Raw genomic sequence first — 13800 nt, 5'->3', positions numbered from 1 at the left:
AATGGCATTTCTACCAAATTCCTTTTTTAACAGGACTCTCAATGTTTTGCAGTCAGCCTCTTTTTTAAAAAAAAATTAGTATAATTTCAGAATTAGTGTAAATGAGACAGCCCTGCCCCAAACCATTTGAGTCTGTACATTAGGCTAACATGTTGTAACAGTAGTAAGCTATTTCTAAAGCCAAGGCCAAATTGTACTTTAGTAGAGAGGTCAAGTTCTTATAGTGCCTCTCTGCCTTTAAAACTAATTTGGATGCTGAAGTAGCTGTGCAGGTATTTATATGTTGCTTGTGGTACTTTCACCAGATCCTATTCTTCTCCCTGGGATCACCTAAAATGGTAAGAATTTTTGACTGGGATTAATGCTGTGATCTCTGGGGAGGGGACAAGTGTGAGTGTGTCTTTCTGTATTAATAGCCTCCCCTTAAATGTATGTTATCAAACCAGACACATTTTTATCAGCCGAGAAACTCTGAGCTCAGCTGTCTAAGGGGCTGCCTGCGAATTTGTTCCTGTAATAATGGCTTACCACAGGCATTCAGGTAAAATGGGAATATCATAGCCTATTTAATAAGGGACAGTCCTGTGTTTAAAATACCTTTGGATTGTGCAACTTGTTTTGGTAGCAGGGTATTGTATCATAAAAGTGATTCTTTATTTAATACATTCTTTGTGGTTTGAACAAACAGGAAGCTCTAATTAATGATAGCCATTGTGGGATTGTAACAATAGAATTTACTACCCAGTGTACCCAAAGATGATGTTGATTAAGCTCTTTTGAAACTGTTTTAAATAGTAACTGCTTTTCTATACAGTATAGTGGGAAACTGGAGGTTTGACTGACTTTAGTCTTTTTGATTAAGCGATCTCCAAATTTGGGTGGGTGGATGGGGAGTGGGTTGTGGATATTTACTATGGAATGTGCTGTCTGTAGGGAGCAAGCCCCAAGTTTTGCGGGCCCTCAGGCAAGCCAGGTCCGGATCCAACCCATGGGTAGGGGAAGGAAATGGCTCCTGCACCCCACTCCTGCCCAGACCCACCAACCCCAAGCCCCAACCATTTCCTGCCCAGACAGCCTCCCCCACACACACTGACCCTCTCATTTTTGGCCCCGCCCCAGAGACTAACCTGGGCCCCCTTGGCTCTGGTGTGCAAAAGAAATGTGGGAACTGTCTTTCTGCTTCTTGGTTGAGGGCCACATCCGTGAGGTGGGGATAATTTTTTTTTTTTTTTTTTGCTTCTCACTTTTGTGTGGCCTCCCATTGATTTTTCTGCGGGTCGGTGGTCCCTGATCCCAAAAAGTTTCCTCACCCCTGCGTTAGGTGAAGGATTGGGGTTAGTTACTTTGAATTCCTTCTCTGTGTTACAGTGGTAACCTCCCTGATCAATCAGGGTGCGTCTATACAGCAGCCTTATCTCAAAATAAGCTGTGCAATTTGTGCTACTCAGATTGCGTAGCTTACTTTGAGGTTATTTGGAAATAGCTTATTTTGAAATTTGGCGCTATCTGCTCAGCGCTGTTCTGACAAGTCCCTTGCCCTTCATGGAACGAGGGTTACGGAAATGCCAGAACAGCACACCCATTATTTTGAAATATATTTCGATATAACGGATGTGTTTAAAGACGCAAAATTGCTATTTCGGGATACTTCCGATACATCCCAAAATAGTTCGCTGCCTAGACGTAGCCTGAGAGAGACCCTTAGTAAGAAAGAATAGGGTTCCCTCTCCATGTACATTGGTGGGAGTTAAACAAGCATGCTTAGTGTGTACCCCTTATCTTACACATATTTCATGGCTTGCAGTCTGATGTGAGAAGTCACTGAAAATGTCCTACATAAACCGACTGACATCTGTTTGGCATTTTGGTGGGCGCTAGACATTTTAACAATTTGATCAACTTCCTTAAGTTAACTGATTTTTTTTTTAATCGCCCAGTGCATTGTTATACCCACGAACTAAAGCTGACAATCATTTTACCATTCCAACTCTCATCATGAGGGCTCGGGATCTGGCAGATCAGCTCTTGACATATATTGCGTTTGTAGCACAGCTCCTGCTGTCACTAGTCTGAACTGCACGCATGGAACAAGTAGAGTTCACGGCCCTTATGTGTTAATTTTATAAGAATACAAGATTCTTCCAAATTAGAGGGGAAAGATATGGAGTGTAGCCCATTTCGTGTCTAGATTCTTTCGTGTCTTTTGTGTAATATATTCCTGCAGACTATATTATGTACAGTATTCCTACAGATTTTGGTAAGTGGTCAAGGACTGCACTTTTCTATGGAAGGGGTACAGAGTCTGGAATGTGGGGGGGTGCAGAAGGAAGCTTGGGGTGGAGACTGGGGTGCAAGACAGGGTGTGGGATCTGAGAGGGAGTTTGGGTGATCCGGGGCAAGTGTCTTTTGTGTACAATATTCCTGCACAATTTAATACTGGAACACATTTTTTTACATTAAAGTAATAATTAATGTAGGTGGCATCATGTTACGCAACTCTGAGTTAGCATAACTACTCGCCTAATTTAGATTTTATTAGGACAATTCTATTTGTTAACTAGCAATGTATTATTAAAGCACACAGTTGATAGGGAAGATGGCTCCCAAGTATGCCACATGTGGTACCATATGGCGGCCTGGGGCTGGTTGTGTGGATGGGAGATGTTGGTGTGGGAATCGAGCTCTGACTTCAATTTTCTCCTCTGCCACAGATTCCCTGTGTGACTGTGAGCAAGTGGCTTAGGCCCTGATCCTGTAACTTCTTGTGCCTGCCAGATGCCCCCTTAACTTCAGTGGGGCTTCTCACATGTCAAAAGTTGTGTGTTTGCAGGATTATGGCCTAAGTCACTCTGCCACGGATCCCCATCTGCCAACTTGGGTTACTAGCACTTCCCATCTCAGAGAGGAGTCATGAGGGTCCGTTATTATACCTGTGAGGTGCTCCGATCCTGTGGTGATGAGGCTGCATAGACATTGCAGAATGTGTGAAGAAGTGGCAGTAGCCCATCTCTTAATACAAGCACCACTAGTGTAGCAACATGGTAGCTTGTACAGGTAGAACCTCCCTGATCCGGCACCCTCTGGACTGGAGTGGCTCCGAACAAGGGAATTTGCTGGATCAAGGGAGGTCAGGTGTCTGGGCTGTCCCGGAGCTCCAGGAGAATCCGGAGGCCTGACCTTCTCCGGCCCTCTGCCTGGCTTTGCTGCCCCCAGCCTGCTCCTGGGTTTCTGCTCCCAACCCCAGCCTGGTGGCAGCTGCACACGGGGTTCTCTGACCCCCATGTGGGGCAGCAGCTGCTCCTAGGGCTCCTTACCCCCAAGTGACTGGCCCTGCAGGCTACTGCTGAGCAGCCCGGCTCTGCTCCCAGCCGCTCTCAACCTCTGTGGCAGGGGCTCTCTGGTCTAGCAACATCTGTGGTCCTGCCGGATCATGGATGTTGCCGGACCAGGGAATCCCGAACTAGAGAGGTTCAACCTGTACACTATGCAGGGTGAAAGCACCACTAACGCTTTGAAATGTTGCTCTTGGCTAATCTCCTGGCACAAATTAACCTTAAATGCTTTTTTTCTCTCTCCTGGTTTGCCAGGGGTCCGTGCCACCAGCCTGCAACCCCCTTTCACGAGAGGAGCTATTAATTTCATGCCTCATTACTGATGAAGGGAAGGGCCCTGCCTTTTAAGCGAACACTTGTGGCACATTTGCGGTTTAGAGCCAACCGGACGGCATTGCCTGAAGGGTTTCGGAACACAGTAGCTGAGGTGCTCCTACTCCTGTAAGCCAGATTCTCAGGGGCCGTACATCAGCCTAGCTCCATGGCAGTCGTTGGCGCTACACTGATTTACGCTAGCTGAGGATGTTTCCTTGGAATGCTAACTAAGGACACTGTTTGCAGTGTTGTTAGTGCCGTGTTGGCCCCAGGAGCTGAGCGACACCAGGCAGGTGAGGTCGTGTCCTTTATTGCAGGGGTGGAGAATGGGTTTTTGGGTTGGGGGCCGCAGACCCACAGAATAATCAGTTGGGAGCTGCACACAAGTGAGAAGCCACTAATGTGGCCCCCGACCGAGAAGGAAAAAGACATTCTCCACATTCCCCTCACACCCCAGAGAGTTGGGGGGCCCAGGCTAGTAGATTGTATGTGCTCCAGCCCCATGAGGAGACATCGGGGGGCTGGAGTGAGGGGTTCCCCAAGCCTCAGAGGCCAGATCCAAGCAAGCTGGGGGCAGCATCGAGTCCCTCCTTAGGTTCCCCTCCCCCCCGCTTTATTGGTGGAAGCTTCTGAGTTTCACAGAGTTCTTGAGAGCCTCAAATAATAATAGGAGTTCAGGATATCCAATTACACTTGTAAGCCCCTTTTTGTTACTCTTCCAAGAGCTCAGACTTCACTAGGAGCAGCAACATCTATTTTCCTAAAGCAGCTCCAGAAACTAACTCTCTCTTAAGCTAGGTATTCGGTTCCCAGCAGCTCTATCCCCCTGGAGAGCTTGGCCACAGTTACAGAAGAGCTCTGTGAAGCTTGAAAGCTTGTCTCATCCATCAACAGAAGTTGGCAATAAAAGAACGGGAGACTATGTCTGTAATGTATCGACATACCACTCGAAGATTAGTAGGTTAAAGTCTCATCTTTCTTCCTAAATGGCTAACAGGTTAATAAAGTTTAAGCACAGTTTCCCTCTTCATTTTTACAGCCCAAACTTTTAAGTCCCTGTATAAAGGTTTATCATATGGGTACATGTACCCTGGAGACATTAACACACCACATCCTGTGCTAAGTGTGCTGCTTATCAGTTATGCTTAAGTTTCATTTGTTAAATGTATTCTGTAAATCATTGCTATGATGTGTTGCTTTATATAGCACGACTGAATTCCATGCAGTCTGGCTGGCGGCCATAGAGTTCTTATGTTTAGGGGAAGAGAAAGGGCTTTGCAGAAGGGATCAGAAATTAACATTCAGAGAAAAAAGTTGATTAGCCAGCCCTGGATATTGTGTATTGCTTGCAGATAGAGCAGGAGCAAGCACATCATTCTAAGTAGAGTTTATTCGTAGGCATCTTTGCATCCAATCTCAAGCTACATTCTAAGTAAGGCTTTTTGGCTTTGTGTCCTTTGGAGAGACCTGTAGAATTATTCCTGGTGACAAAGCCAAACAGGAAGCTCACTCTTGAAGTTGAGGCATGCTTAGCAGGTGTCCGAGATGTTCCAGAGGATGAAAAAGATTGGTGTATATGAAGTGAGGGGTGGCTTTGTGCAGAAAGAGCATCTGCTCCTTTACCAATCAGCTAATTGGCATCTCTTTGGTCAGGTAGATTTACAACTGAACTGTAACTTGTTTTCACTTCAATTTGCTGATCTATGAAAAGGTCCCTGGCGTGGCCTGCTGCCCTGCAGTAGTAGCCCAGCTTACCAGGGGAATAGATCTAGGCATTGCCAGAGCTGCTGGGAGCTGAATACTTACCGTAGGAGGGAGTTAGTTTCTGTAGCTGCTTTAGGAAAATAGGTGTGTGTTGCTGCTCCTGGGACATCTGAGCTCTCTGAAGAGGAACAAAAAGAACTAGTGTCATTGGAGATCTTGTTTTATGGCTTGAGGCTCTCCAGGGAGTTTGAAGAGTTGGTACGTAAGGCAGCAAATCCTCCTCTGGTAGTTCACATCCCACCCCCCGTCTATATGTAGCGTTTCCCACACCTCATGGAGACCAGCCCAGATAGGAAAGTCTTTCAACTCTGGTTGTTGTTTGTGCCTGTTTCTTCAGAGTTTCCCAGTTGGTATTTTCTCACCTTAGTGATTGGTTTATATGTAAAGCTGAAGGAAAATATGGATCACAATATAGTCTGGTGATGACCAAGCACTGTCTAGATCCTGCTGTGAGGGCAGGGTACTGGACTTGATGACCTCTCAAGGTCCCTTCCAGTTCTGTGATTCTATGCTGCTGTGATACTGCCAAAGTTAAACCATGCTGCCCAAAATCCTTGCAGCTAGACCGAGTCAGGAAGAAATTAGCTTGTAGAATAGTTACATCTAAAGGAAACACGCTCCAGATTATGTAACCAAGAGGCACTGAGACCACTGAGAAGGGAAAGTGAAGCCTTAGCTAAGAGCCAGTTGGCTTTTGGCTCATACGGTAGATCAGGGGTGGGAAATAAATTTGATGGGGGCCACTCTAAGTGGTCAAGGGCTGCACTTTTCTATGGAGGGTATGCAGGATCTGGGATGGAAATTGGGTGCAGAAGGGAGCTCGGGGTAGGAGACTGGGGTGCAGGAGAGAATGTGGGGTCTGAGAGGGAGTCTGGGTGATCTGGGGCAGGGACTTAGGGTGCAGAGTCCAGGAGGGGGTGTGGGTGCAGAAGAGGATTCTGGCCTGCAGGAGAGATACAGGAGAGGGTGCAGAGTCTGCGAGGGAGTTGTGACCTGGAGGAGGAGGAGGGAGGGAGTGAGTATGCAGAGAGCTGGGTGGTAACCTTGGGCAGGAGGGGTGGTGGCTTGGGGCAGAGAGTTTGGGGAAGGAAGGGCTGGGGTGCCAGAGGTGCTTACTAGGTGGCTCCCAGCCAGTAGCCCTGCAAGACCCTGAGGCAGGCTCCCAGGCTGCTCAAAACAGCTGTGTGCTCCCTACAGCTCTCTGCTTTGGGTGGTGGTGGGGAAGGCTTCACAGAAACTGGACAATGGGAACTGAGAGCTTTTGCTGGGAAACAGGGGCAGCATGAAAAGTTTTCCCTTCCTCCTGGTGCCCAGAGCAAGAGCCACAGGACCAATAAGCTCCTTAAAACAGCATGGGACTACTCTGTGCCTGAGAGTCCTGGTGAGGCCATCTAGCCCGCAGGCTGTATTTTGCCTGCCCCTGGTAGAGGTTCATGGCTTTAGCCCCTAAGGTCATAGGTTCAATGCCACCTGCCGATTACCTAGGATCTGTGTTGGCTTTATAAATGGGGGATGAACTGCTGGGAGGTCTCTAAAGTTTGGGGATGCACTTCCTCAGCTGAGGGAAGTTATTGCAAGGTAGAACACATGCACCACTCTGTCTAGCTCCTGACGTATGCGCTGCGCCTGTAATGTAATTGTATTGCTTGATTAGCGCTTGCATTGGCGTGTGGAGAGCTACTTTGCATAGAATATCTGTTGCCCTGGCATTGGTCTGTACTGTACACTGGACAGCCGCTGAGTAACTTGTCTAATGCGACTCTGTAAAGCACTCTGAAGTAAAGAGGGGTGAAGGAAGAAAGGGACCGTGAGAGGGGAGGAGTCCTGGTATTTCCATGGCTCCAGTGTTGGGTTTGTGAGCGATGGCATGGGATTACTTTCCATACCACGGTGGCAGGTCAGTGTTGAAATACCTGGAAATGTGGGCAAGTTCAGTGGCGGGGATTGTAATGGGGCAAGTGACCAAAGGGGTACAAATCTCTCTTCTCCAAAATGAATGGCTGCCGAGTCTCCACTCACCTAAGGGGTGGGTGCTGGGGAGCAGGGAAGGCAGTGTTGTTCCAGTATCACCTTGTCCTAAAAGTCTGACTGACCTAGGTGATTCCGTGCTGCCTCTGCCCTCCTCAGGGCTGCAGCATCCTCTCTGATGGGCAGCCCTTAGCCTGTGGGAAGTGATGGGCCGTGGTTCTGTCCACATCAGTCCCACCAGGGAGCACGGTTGAATGGCCGTGGCCTAGATATGCTCCTGCCACGTTCAGGTTGGGCTGGCAGGAGTGGGCGGCGTGTGCTAGGCCTGATGCCTGGGTAAATGTACGCCTGCAGCAAACGAAGTGCCTTTCCCCTGAGGCGAAGGGCCCAAATTGACTCTCTCTCACTGGTTTTTGCTTCAGTGGGGTCACTGCTAACTCCTGCTGAGGTGAGGTCAGAAACCTGCCTCTTCCCTGCCAGTGGCACAATGGATAAGGAAAAGGGGGCCAGTGAAGGTAGAGCAGTTGAGAGGCTCCTCCAGTGAGGTAGTGGAACAAGGATCTGACTCCAGAGTTGGAGGTGGAGAGCTTGAGGCCTACCCACCGTGAGAAACCAAGGAGGCCTCCACACATGACCCTGCCACCTCCACTCTGAAGGAAGCTGCAGCACTCAACCCAGGGCCTGGAGGAGGCCAGGCTATCCATGCTGTGGCACTGTGCTTCCACCGTGAGCTACCGGATCCATGACAACCTTGAGGCTATGCAACTGGGGACTCCCTTGCTCCACAATGGCTCCTGGGGACTCCATGGAAAAGCTCCTACAGCCTCAGGACTGGTCCACTCCCACACAGAAAGGGGACATGGCAGTGCCCCTTCCTCTGCCAAACCCCATCACTGCCCTCCCCTTGCAGGGATAGTGGGTGGACCACAAATTTTTTTCCTCGGGGCCCTCCTCGGCCTTCACTCCACATCCTGTGTACTTGGACTCCTTGGAGAGGGGAAGGGGGCAGTTCCGCAGAGGTGCCCGTGCACACATAGGAGCTGTGCTCCATACATGGATGGCTAGGAATGAGCTCTGCCATAATTAGCCCCTCTGTTTACACAACACTGACCCCTCTGGTAGCTAAAGACTGGCAGGAGCTGTATGCTGGCTGGCTTGCGTTTGTGGGCCAGGAGCAGCTGGTGCCTGATCCATCTTTTGCAGACAACGACGCGGGGTAGCAGCCTTGTTGGCAGGACACGCTGCATTAAGGTTCAGTGACTCAGTGGCAAGGAAGGGCCGTAGGTTCGTAGCGATGTGGGTTTGCTCAAGGGGAATCATAAAACTCAGATCAAGAAATGAGCTAAGGCTGGTTGCTGGGGCTGCCCTTAATTCGACTGCTTTGCAGTAAATCCGGTTAGGCTGATAAGGCTGCGCATATTTGGCCATTGTCAACATAGTTTTCATATTTCTCATCAGTTTACATGTTTGGGAAATGACACTCATGTAGTTCTTGGCTCATTTCCAGAATGTGCAGCAAGGGCTCGGCACTGCATTGTCAGCAGGCGATCGCTGTCTCTCTGACCTTGGCAAGGGTTTCCAGACAGGAGAACTGGCGTGGGTCCCAATAGAACATGGCAGTGGAAATCTGTTTGCCCAGCCGCGTGGGCCTTCTTTTATCTAAGTGTAAAGAGGTGGGAGCTCTCAGCTGAGCTCTGTGCAGCAGGGTCTCTTGGTGTGTGCCAGCTTGTCTGCTCTAAAGCAGCGGTTTCCAAACTTTTTTTCTCATGATCCAATTGAAGAAAATGGTTGATGCCTGCGACCCAGTGTAATTTGACTAGAGTGTGGGGCTGAGGATGGGAGCTTTGGGGTATAGGAGGGAGCTCCAGCTTTGTGTGTGTGGGGGGGAGTCCGGGCTGGGGCAGAAGGGACTTACCTTGAGTGGCCCTGGTCAGTGGTGAAGTGGGGAGAGGAGGAGAGGGAGGGGGAGGACGAAGGCAGTTTCCTGCCTCTCCTGGCACCGCAGACCAAGCTGCACCAAGAAGCAGCCAGCAGATGCAGATGCAGATGCAAGCATAGGCATATGCAGAGGTGCACCACCAATAGAAACACATGCTGCTGGCTGTGGGTGCTCTTCCAATCAGCTGGGCAGCATGGGAATCTCTCTTGGGCAGCCGCCGCCCAAATGCTCATCTTACAGGGAACACTGGTCGGGGCGTCGGGCAGATGTAACTGGGAGCAGAATGTGACCCAAAGCAGGAGCAACCCAGAAACCAAAGAGGAGACAAAGAGGAGGTATCTCCCTATGGCAAAATGAAGCTAACAACAGAAGGAATCGACACCAGGGCTACTGGAGGGCCACACAGGACGTGCTGCAACCTACACGAATGTGTGGCTCATGGCAAGGCAGCGAGCAGGAAGGAAACAGCTGATTCACCTCCTGGGGTCCTCTGGGCTTTGCAGGCAAGGAGTGTTCCCCTCAACATGGGTTTGTCTCCTTTGGGGAGGAAAATAATTTTTGCCGCCGCATAATGAAACACAATGGTCCCTTCTGACCTTAGAGTCTATGAGTCTACAACAAGACGACCCGCCCATTGGTGTTAACTTGATGGCTAAGGCCTTACTCCTGCTCCCACCCTGAAACAACAAGCACTGCTCCCAATGACCCCAGTAGATCAGGAGTCGAGCCCTTAGCTTGTCATTTCTGATGCTGCAGTTCGTGGAAACGTATCTGTCACTTGGGCCTGGCAAGTGGCCAAAGAGAAAGGAGCAGAAGTCGACTGTCTAGCTGTCAGAGCAGTAAATAACACGGGTCAAGGGGGACTCCGTGCGGCCCGCTGTGTCATGGAAACGCCACCGCTTTGGCGGTTGTGCACCACTCTGCCTTGCCTACTTCTTCTGTCTCCCCCTTGTCCTGCCCCCACCCTGTGGGCCCAGTCTGTGACCCTTCCCCAAATAGGAGCAAAGAAACCATAAGGGAAGCTGGGTCTGTCCTAGTTCCTGCACACAGCATGGAATTTATTCCAGGTGTGTATCATGAGACACAGGGATAAGGCAGGCTGTGCTGCCAATCACATCCATCAAAAGCCCCGGGGCTGTTTTTTTCAGAAGGCAACTGGGGCTAGGAAGGTGTGTCACCACACCACAGGACTAGCAGCAGTGCATTGGCTGAGGGTTCTTGCGGTGTATTTGAATGAACAGACATTTCGTAACCAGCGCAGTAGGTTACCTGGGGCAGAGCTGGTACTTGCAGCACTCATGTCAACATCCAGTGCGGGGTGGGGTTTTTCTTCAAAGAACTAATTTCAGCATGTGATGAATTAGCAGGCTCAACTTGTTAATCTCTCTGTCAGTCATTTTACGGGTTTCTATGGTGCCCGTATGTAAGGGCTTCCTGGGCAACGTAGAGTTGTGTAGCGGGGTTCTCCTGAAGATTATCTCTACACTGCATGAGCACCTGTCTCCCTGCCCAGGTTCACAGAGGTATGCTAGTGGGGGTCATGCTCGTGCGCTGTAGATGTTGCCTTGACATTGTGAGTTGGCCTTGGCATTTGGGATATCAAGCTCCCTACCCAAACCCGAGAGCTGCCGCTCAAGCTGTACCATCGCCTCAGCTATTTTGAATGTGCTCATGCAAGTCCTGCAAGCACCAATCTGCAGGCCTGGCCTGGGAGGCTTCTTCCTAGCTGCGATGTAAATGCCCCCTAATGGGCTTCATGGAGTCTCTCTTCCCCGAAAGGCCCCTAGGAATACCGCAGCTGGATCAGACCTGGGGGCCGTCTGATCCAGGACCAGGGGCTCAGAGGAAGGTGTCTGACCCTCTGCCTCCCAGGTTAGGGCTTAGTTTAGTTCTAGGACCTGACCCATGTCAGGAGGTGCCATTTGGGATGTGCAGACATCATTTATCTTTTCCCTCCTGCTGGCTTTCTGGGGTGGTGGGCAAGCTTCCGCAAAGAAAAGCTTTTGTCATGGGCCCAAAACTTTGCTCGGATGCTGAATCAGTCCAGCATCCTCTGGGAGCTTATAGTCAGGGGCTGCCCCTGCAGCCCTGACTGTCCAGAACACGGCTTCTCATGTGTCTCCTGGGGTCTTGGAAAGAGATGTTGTTCTAGGGGCATGGATGGAGCTGCAGTGACTGACATCCTGGCTGTGAGCTCCGAGAAAGTGCCAGCCAGCACTGGAAGGGTCGCAGCATGAGGGTAATGTGCTCTGGGGGCTTTCCCCATGGAGGAGGCCAGCAGCCCCATTTTGCACTAGCTGGAGCCTGTGTGCCCCCGGTGCCCCACAAAAACTCTTGCCAGACAGATGACAGGAGGGGACCCAGGCACAGAGGAGAAGTGACTTGCCTGACGTCACGCAGCAAAGCATTGTCAGAACCAGGCCCAGAACGCGGGTGTCCTAAGCACCACCCCGATGCCCTGTCCCTTGGCCTGTGCCAGCCAGCAGTACCATGACTGTGTGAAACTCTGCAGCAAGCTCAAGCAGTGAGAGCAGCTCTGGCTGCTCTTCGTTGCCGAGAGGTTGTTCCTTAGTGACCCTCGGTCCGGCCGCAGGCAGCGCCTCCGTTCCACGTGGGATGTAGGCTGCTGCAGTGGCTGTAGCTAGGAAAGGCAGCTAGAGATGGGTGTTTTGCAGAAATCCCCCTCCCCCTTGCTGTTGTTCTTTGAGACGAGGCAGGTGGCTGGGCCTTTATTGAGATTGGAACGTGTACTTCTCTCCCAGAGGTGCTGACGGTCTTCACTAGTGACTCCCACCCAGAAGGGACACCGCTCTGTTTGACACAGGACGACTAGAAAGGTCCTCACTCTGTCTACCCCACTTCCATACTGTCTAAGCACCTCACAATCCTTGGTCTGTTTGTCCTTCTGGTGTAATGGCCCCGTGAGGCAGGGCAGTGCTGCCCCCCTTCGGTACCGATGGGGAACAAAGCCGAGCGAGATGGGCACTTCCCAAGGTCAAGCAGAGAGGCTGTGTCTGAGCCGGGCCTGGCACTAGAGTCCCAGACTGGCGGCCTAACCCTGGGCCTGACCTTACTGCCAAAGGGCTGCTGGAGCCCCATTGCGAATACTGTGCCAAGGGCGTGGGCACAGTGTTTTTCCCTCTCTGTGTTTCTCCTTCAGTAATATGCTCTTCATGGCCCCTGAAAAAACCAGGATGTGGGAAGCTGAAGCGCAAGCTCCGAAGTGAGGCAGAGAGAACAGACTTCAGTAGTCAACAACAACAGGAAGCACTGACCATTGATGTTGTCTAATCTAATGCTGGTTTCCTGCCACCCCCTGCTTTGGGGTTAGCCAGAGCCATTAACTGAATTCCCTCTTGGCGGTTTCTGTTGACAGGACTCAGTTTCATGTCTCTGACCAGGGAGGAAAGAGCTTGTTTACCTCACACTTTCATTACAGTAAACTGAACAAAATGCAGCTGAGTATAATTGAGGGCAGCAGCCTGTCAGGATAAATTAGTAAAGGTTGTTTCACATCCCCACAGCCAGAGACTGAATTGTTTGGGAGGATTTTTCACACACTCCCCTACTGACCCTGGACATGTGACTATAGGGAATTGTGACTCCGTGCAGATGCTTATAAACCCTGGTGATAGGAACCTTCCTTGTCCTCTGTGTGGAAATGGATAAGGAAGAGGTTGGGTACAGAAGTACTCGCTGGTATATTGAGCAGAGACCTGCTTGCCAGGGTTGGCTGTGTATGGTGGATGATCCCTGTATTCCAACTCAGCTGGCAAATGTTACTTCCAGTGGAAAATTCTAGGCTGTGTCTACACTGGGCCACTTATTCCGGAAAATCAGCTGCTTTTCCAGAATAAGCTGCGAGCTGTCTACACTGGCCCTTGAATTTCCGGAAAAGCAACTATGCTCTACTGTACAAAATCAGCCGCTATTCCGGAAAAACTATTCTGCTCCCGCTCGGGCATTTTCGCAATCGGGGCTCTTTTCCGGAAAAGCGCGTCTACATGGGCCACAAACGCTTTTCCGGAAAAAGGGCTTTTCCGTTTTAAGCATTTCCGGAAATTCATGCCAGTGTAGACACAGCCCTACAGTGTCTTGAGAGCATCACATCTGCTTCCTCAAAGGCTGCAGCCAGGCCCAAAGTATTAGCTAGCAGCCAGATTTCTATTGCTGGATTCCTCTAAAGCTAGGCAGTAGTCACATGTTAGCAGCGTAACGTTTGCTTTAATTTAGGGAATTTCTCTCAGGTTTTTTTTCAATGTTAAACCTAAGACCAGTGTGGCTGCTGTTGAAAACATATGCTTGTACCCAGCACAGACGTCCCTGACAGTGCAGCTGCAGGCTGTAATCATATGAAAGCTTTAAATTCTCTGTTTTGCTTGGATGTTCATTATTTTTCTGCGTGCATATGTTTGGTGCTTCCGTGCCACCTTTCATCCAAGCCTGCTTTTGTAAGCAGGAATTAATTAGCCTGTAAGGTGC

The 13800-nt window shown here is 50.1% G+C and overlaps 1 protein-coding gene and 1 long non-coding RNA gene across 5 annotated transcripts in view; both read left to right on the top strand.

Moving 5' to 3' along the window:
- Window positions 1-13800, top strand: part of FHL1 (four and a half LIM domains 1) — an 82567-nt gene that overhangs the window by 58594 nt on the left and 10173 nt on the right. Inside the window, exon 1 of one of the 4 annotated variants that reach the window (XM_075941038.2) lies at window positions 215-338. The exons of 2 other annotated variants lie outside the window; for them this stretch is intronic. Coding sequence is in view for 1 of the 2 variants with exons in the window: in XM_006115434.4 (XP_006115496.1) it covers window positions 520-541 (22 nt within the window). In the remaining variant the exon portion in view is untranslated. Of the gene's footprint in view, window positions 1-214; window positions 339-382; window positions 542-13800 lie in introns of those variants that run through there. One more of the 4 variants, XM_006115434.4, reaches the window with a different exon arrangement.
- LOC149523638 (uncharacterized) lies at window positions 548-4254 on the top strand. Its single transcript, XR_016350614.1, has 2 exons — window positions 548-3422; window positions 4199-4254. It is a non-coding gene; the product is annotated as an uncharacterized LOC149523638 (long non-coding RNA).

The sequence above is a fragment of the Pelodiscus sinensis genome, chromosome 13, assembly GCF_052426305.1.
Source record: "Pelodiscus sinensis isolate ZL-2025 chromosome 13, ASM5242630v1, whole genome shotgun sequence".
Taxonomy (NCBI): Eukaryota; Metazoa; Chordata; order Testudines; family Trionychidae; genus Pelodiscus; species Pelodiscus sinensis.
The sequence above is the reverse complement of the archived record's forward strand: the minus strand, read 5'-3'. Positions and strand labels throughout refer to the sequence as shown.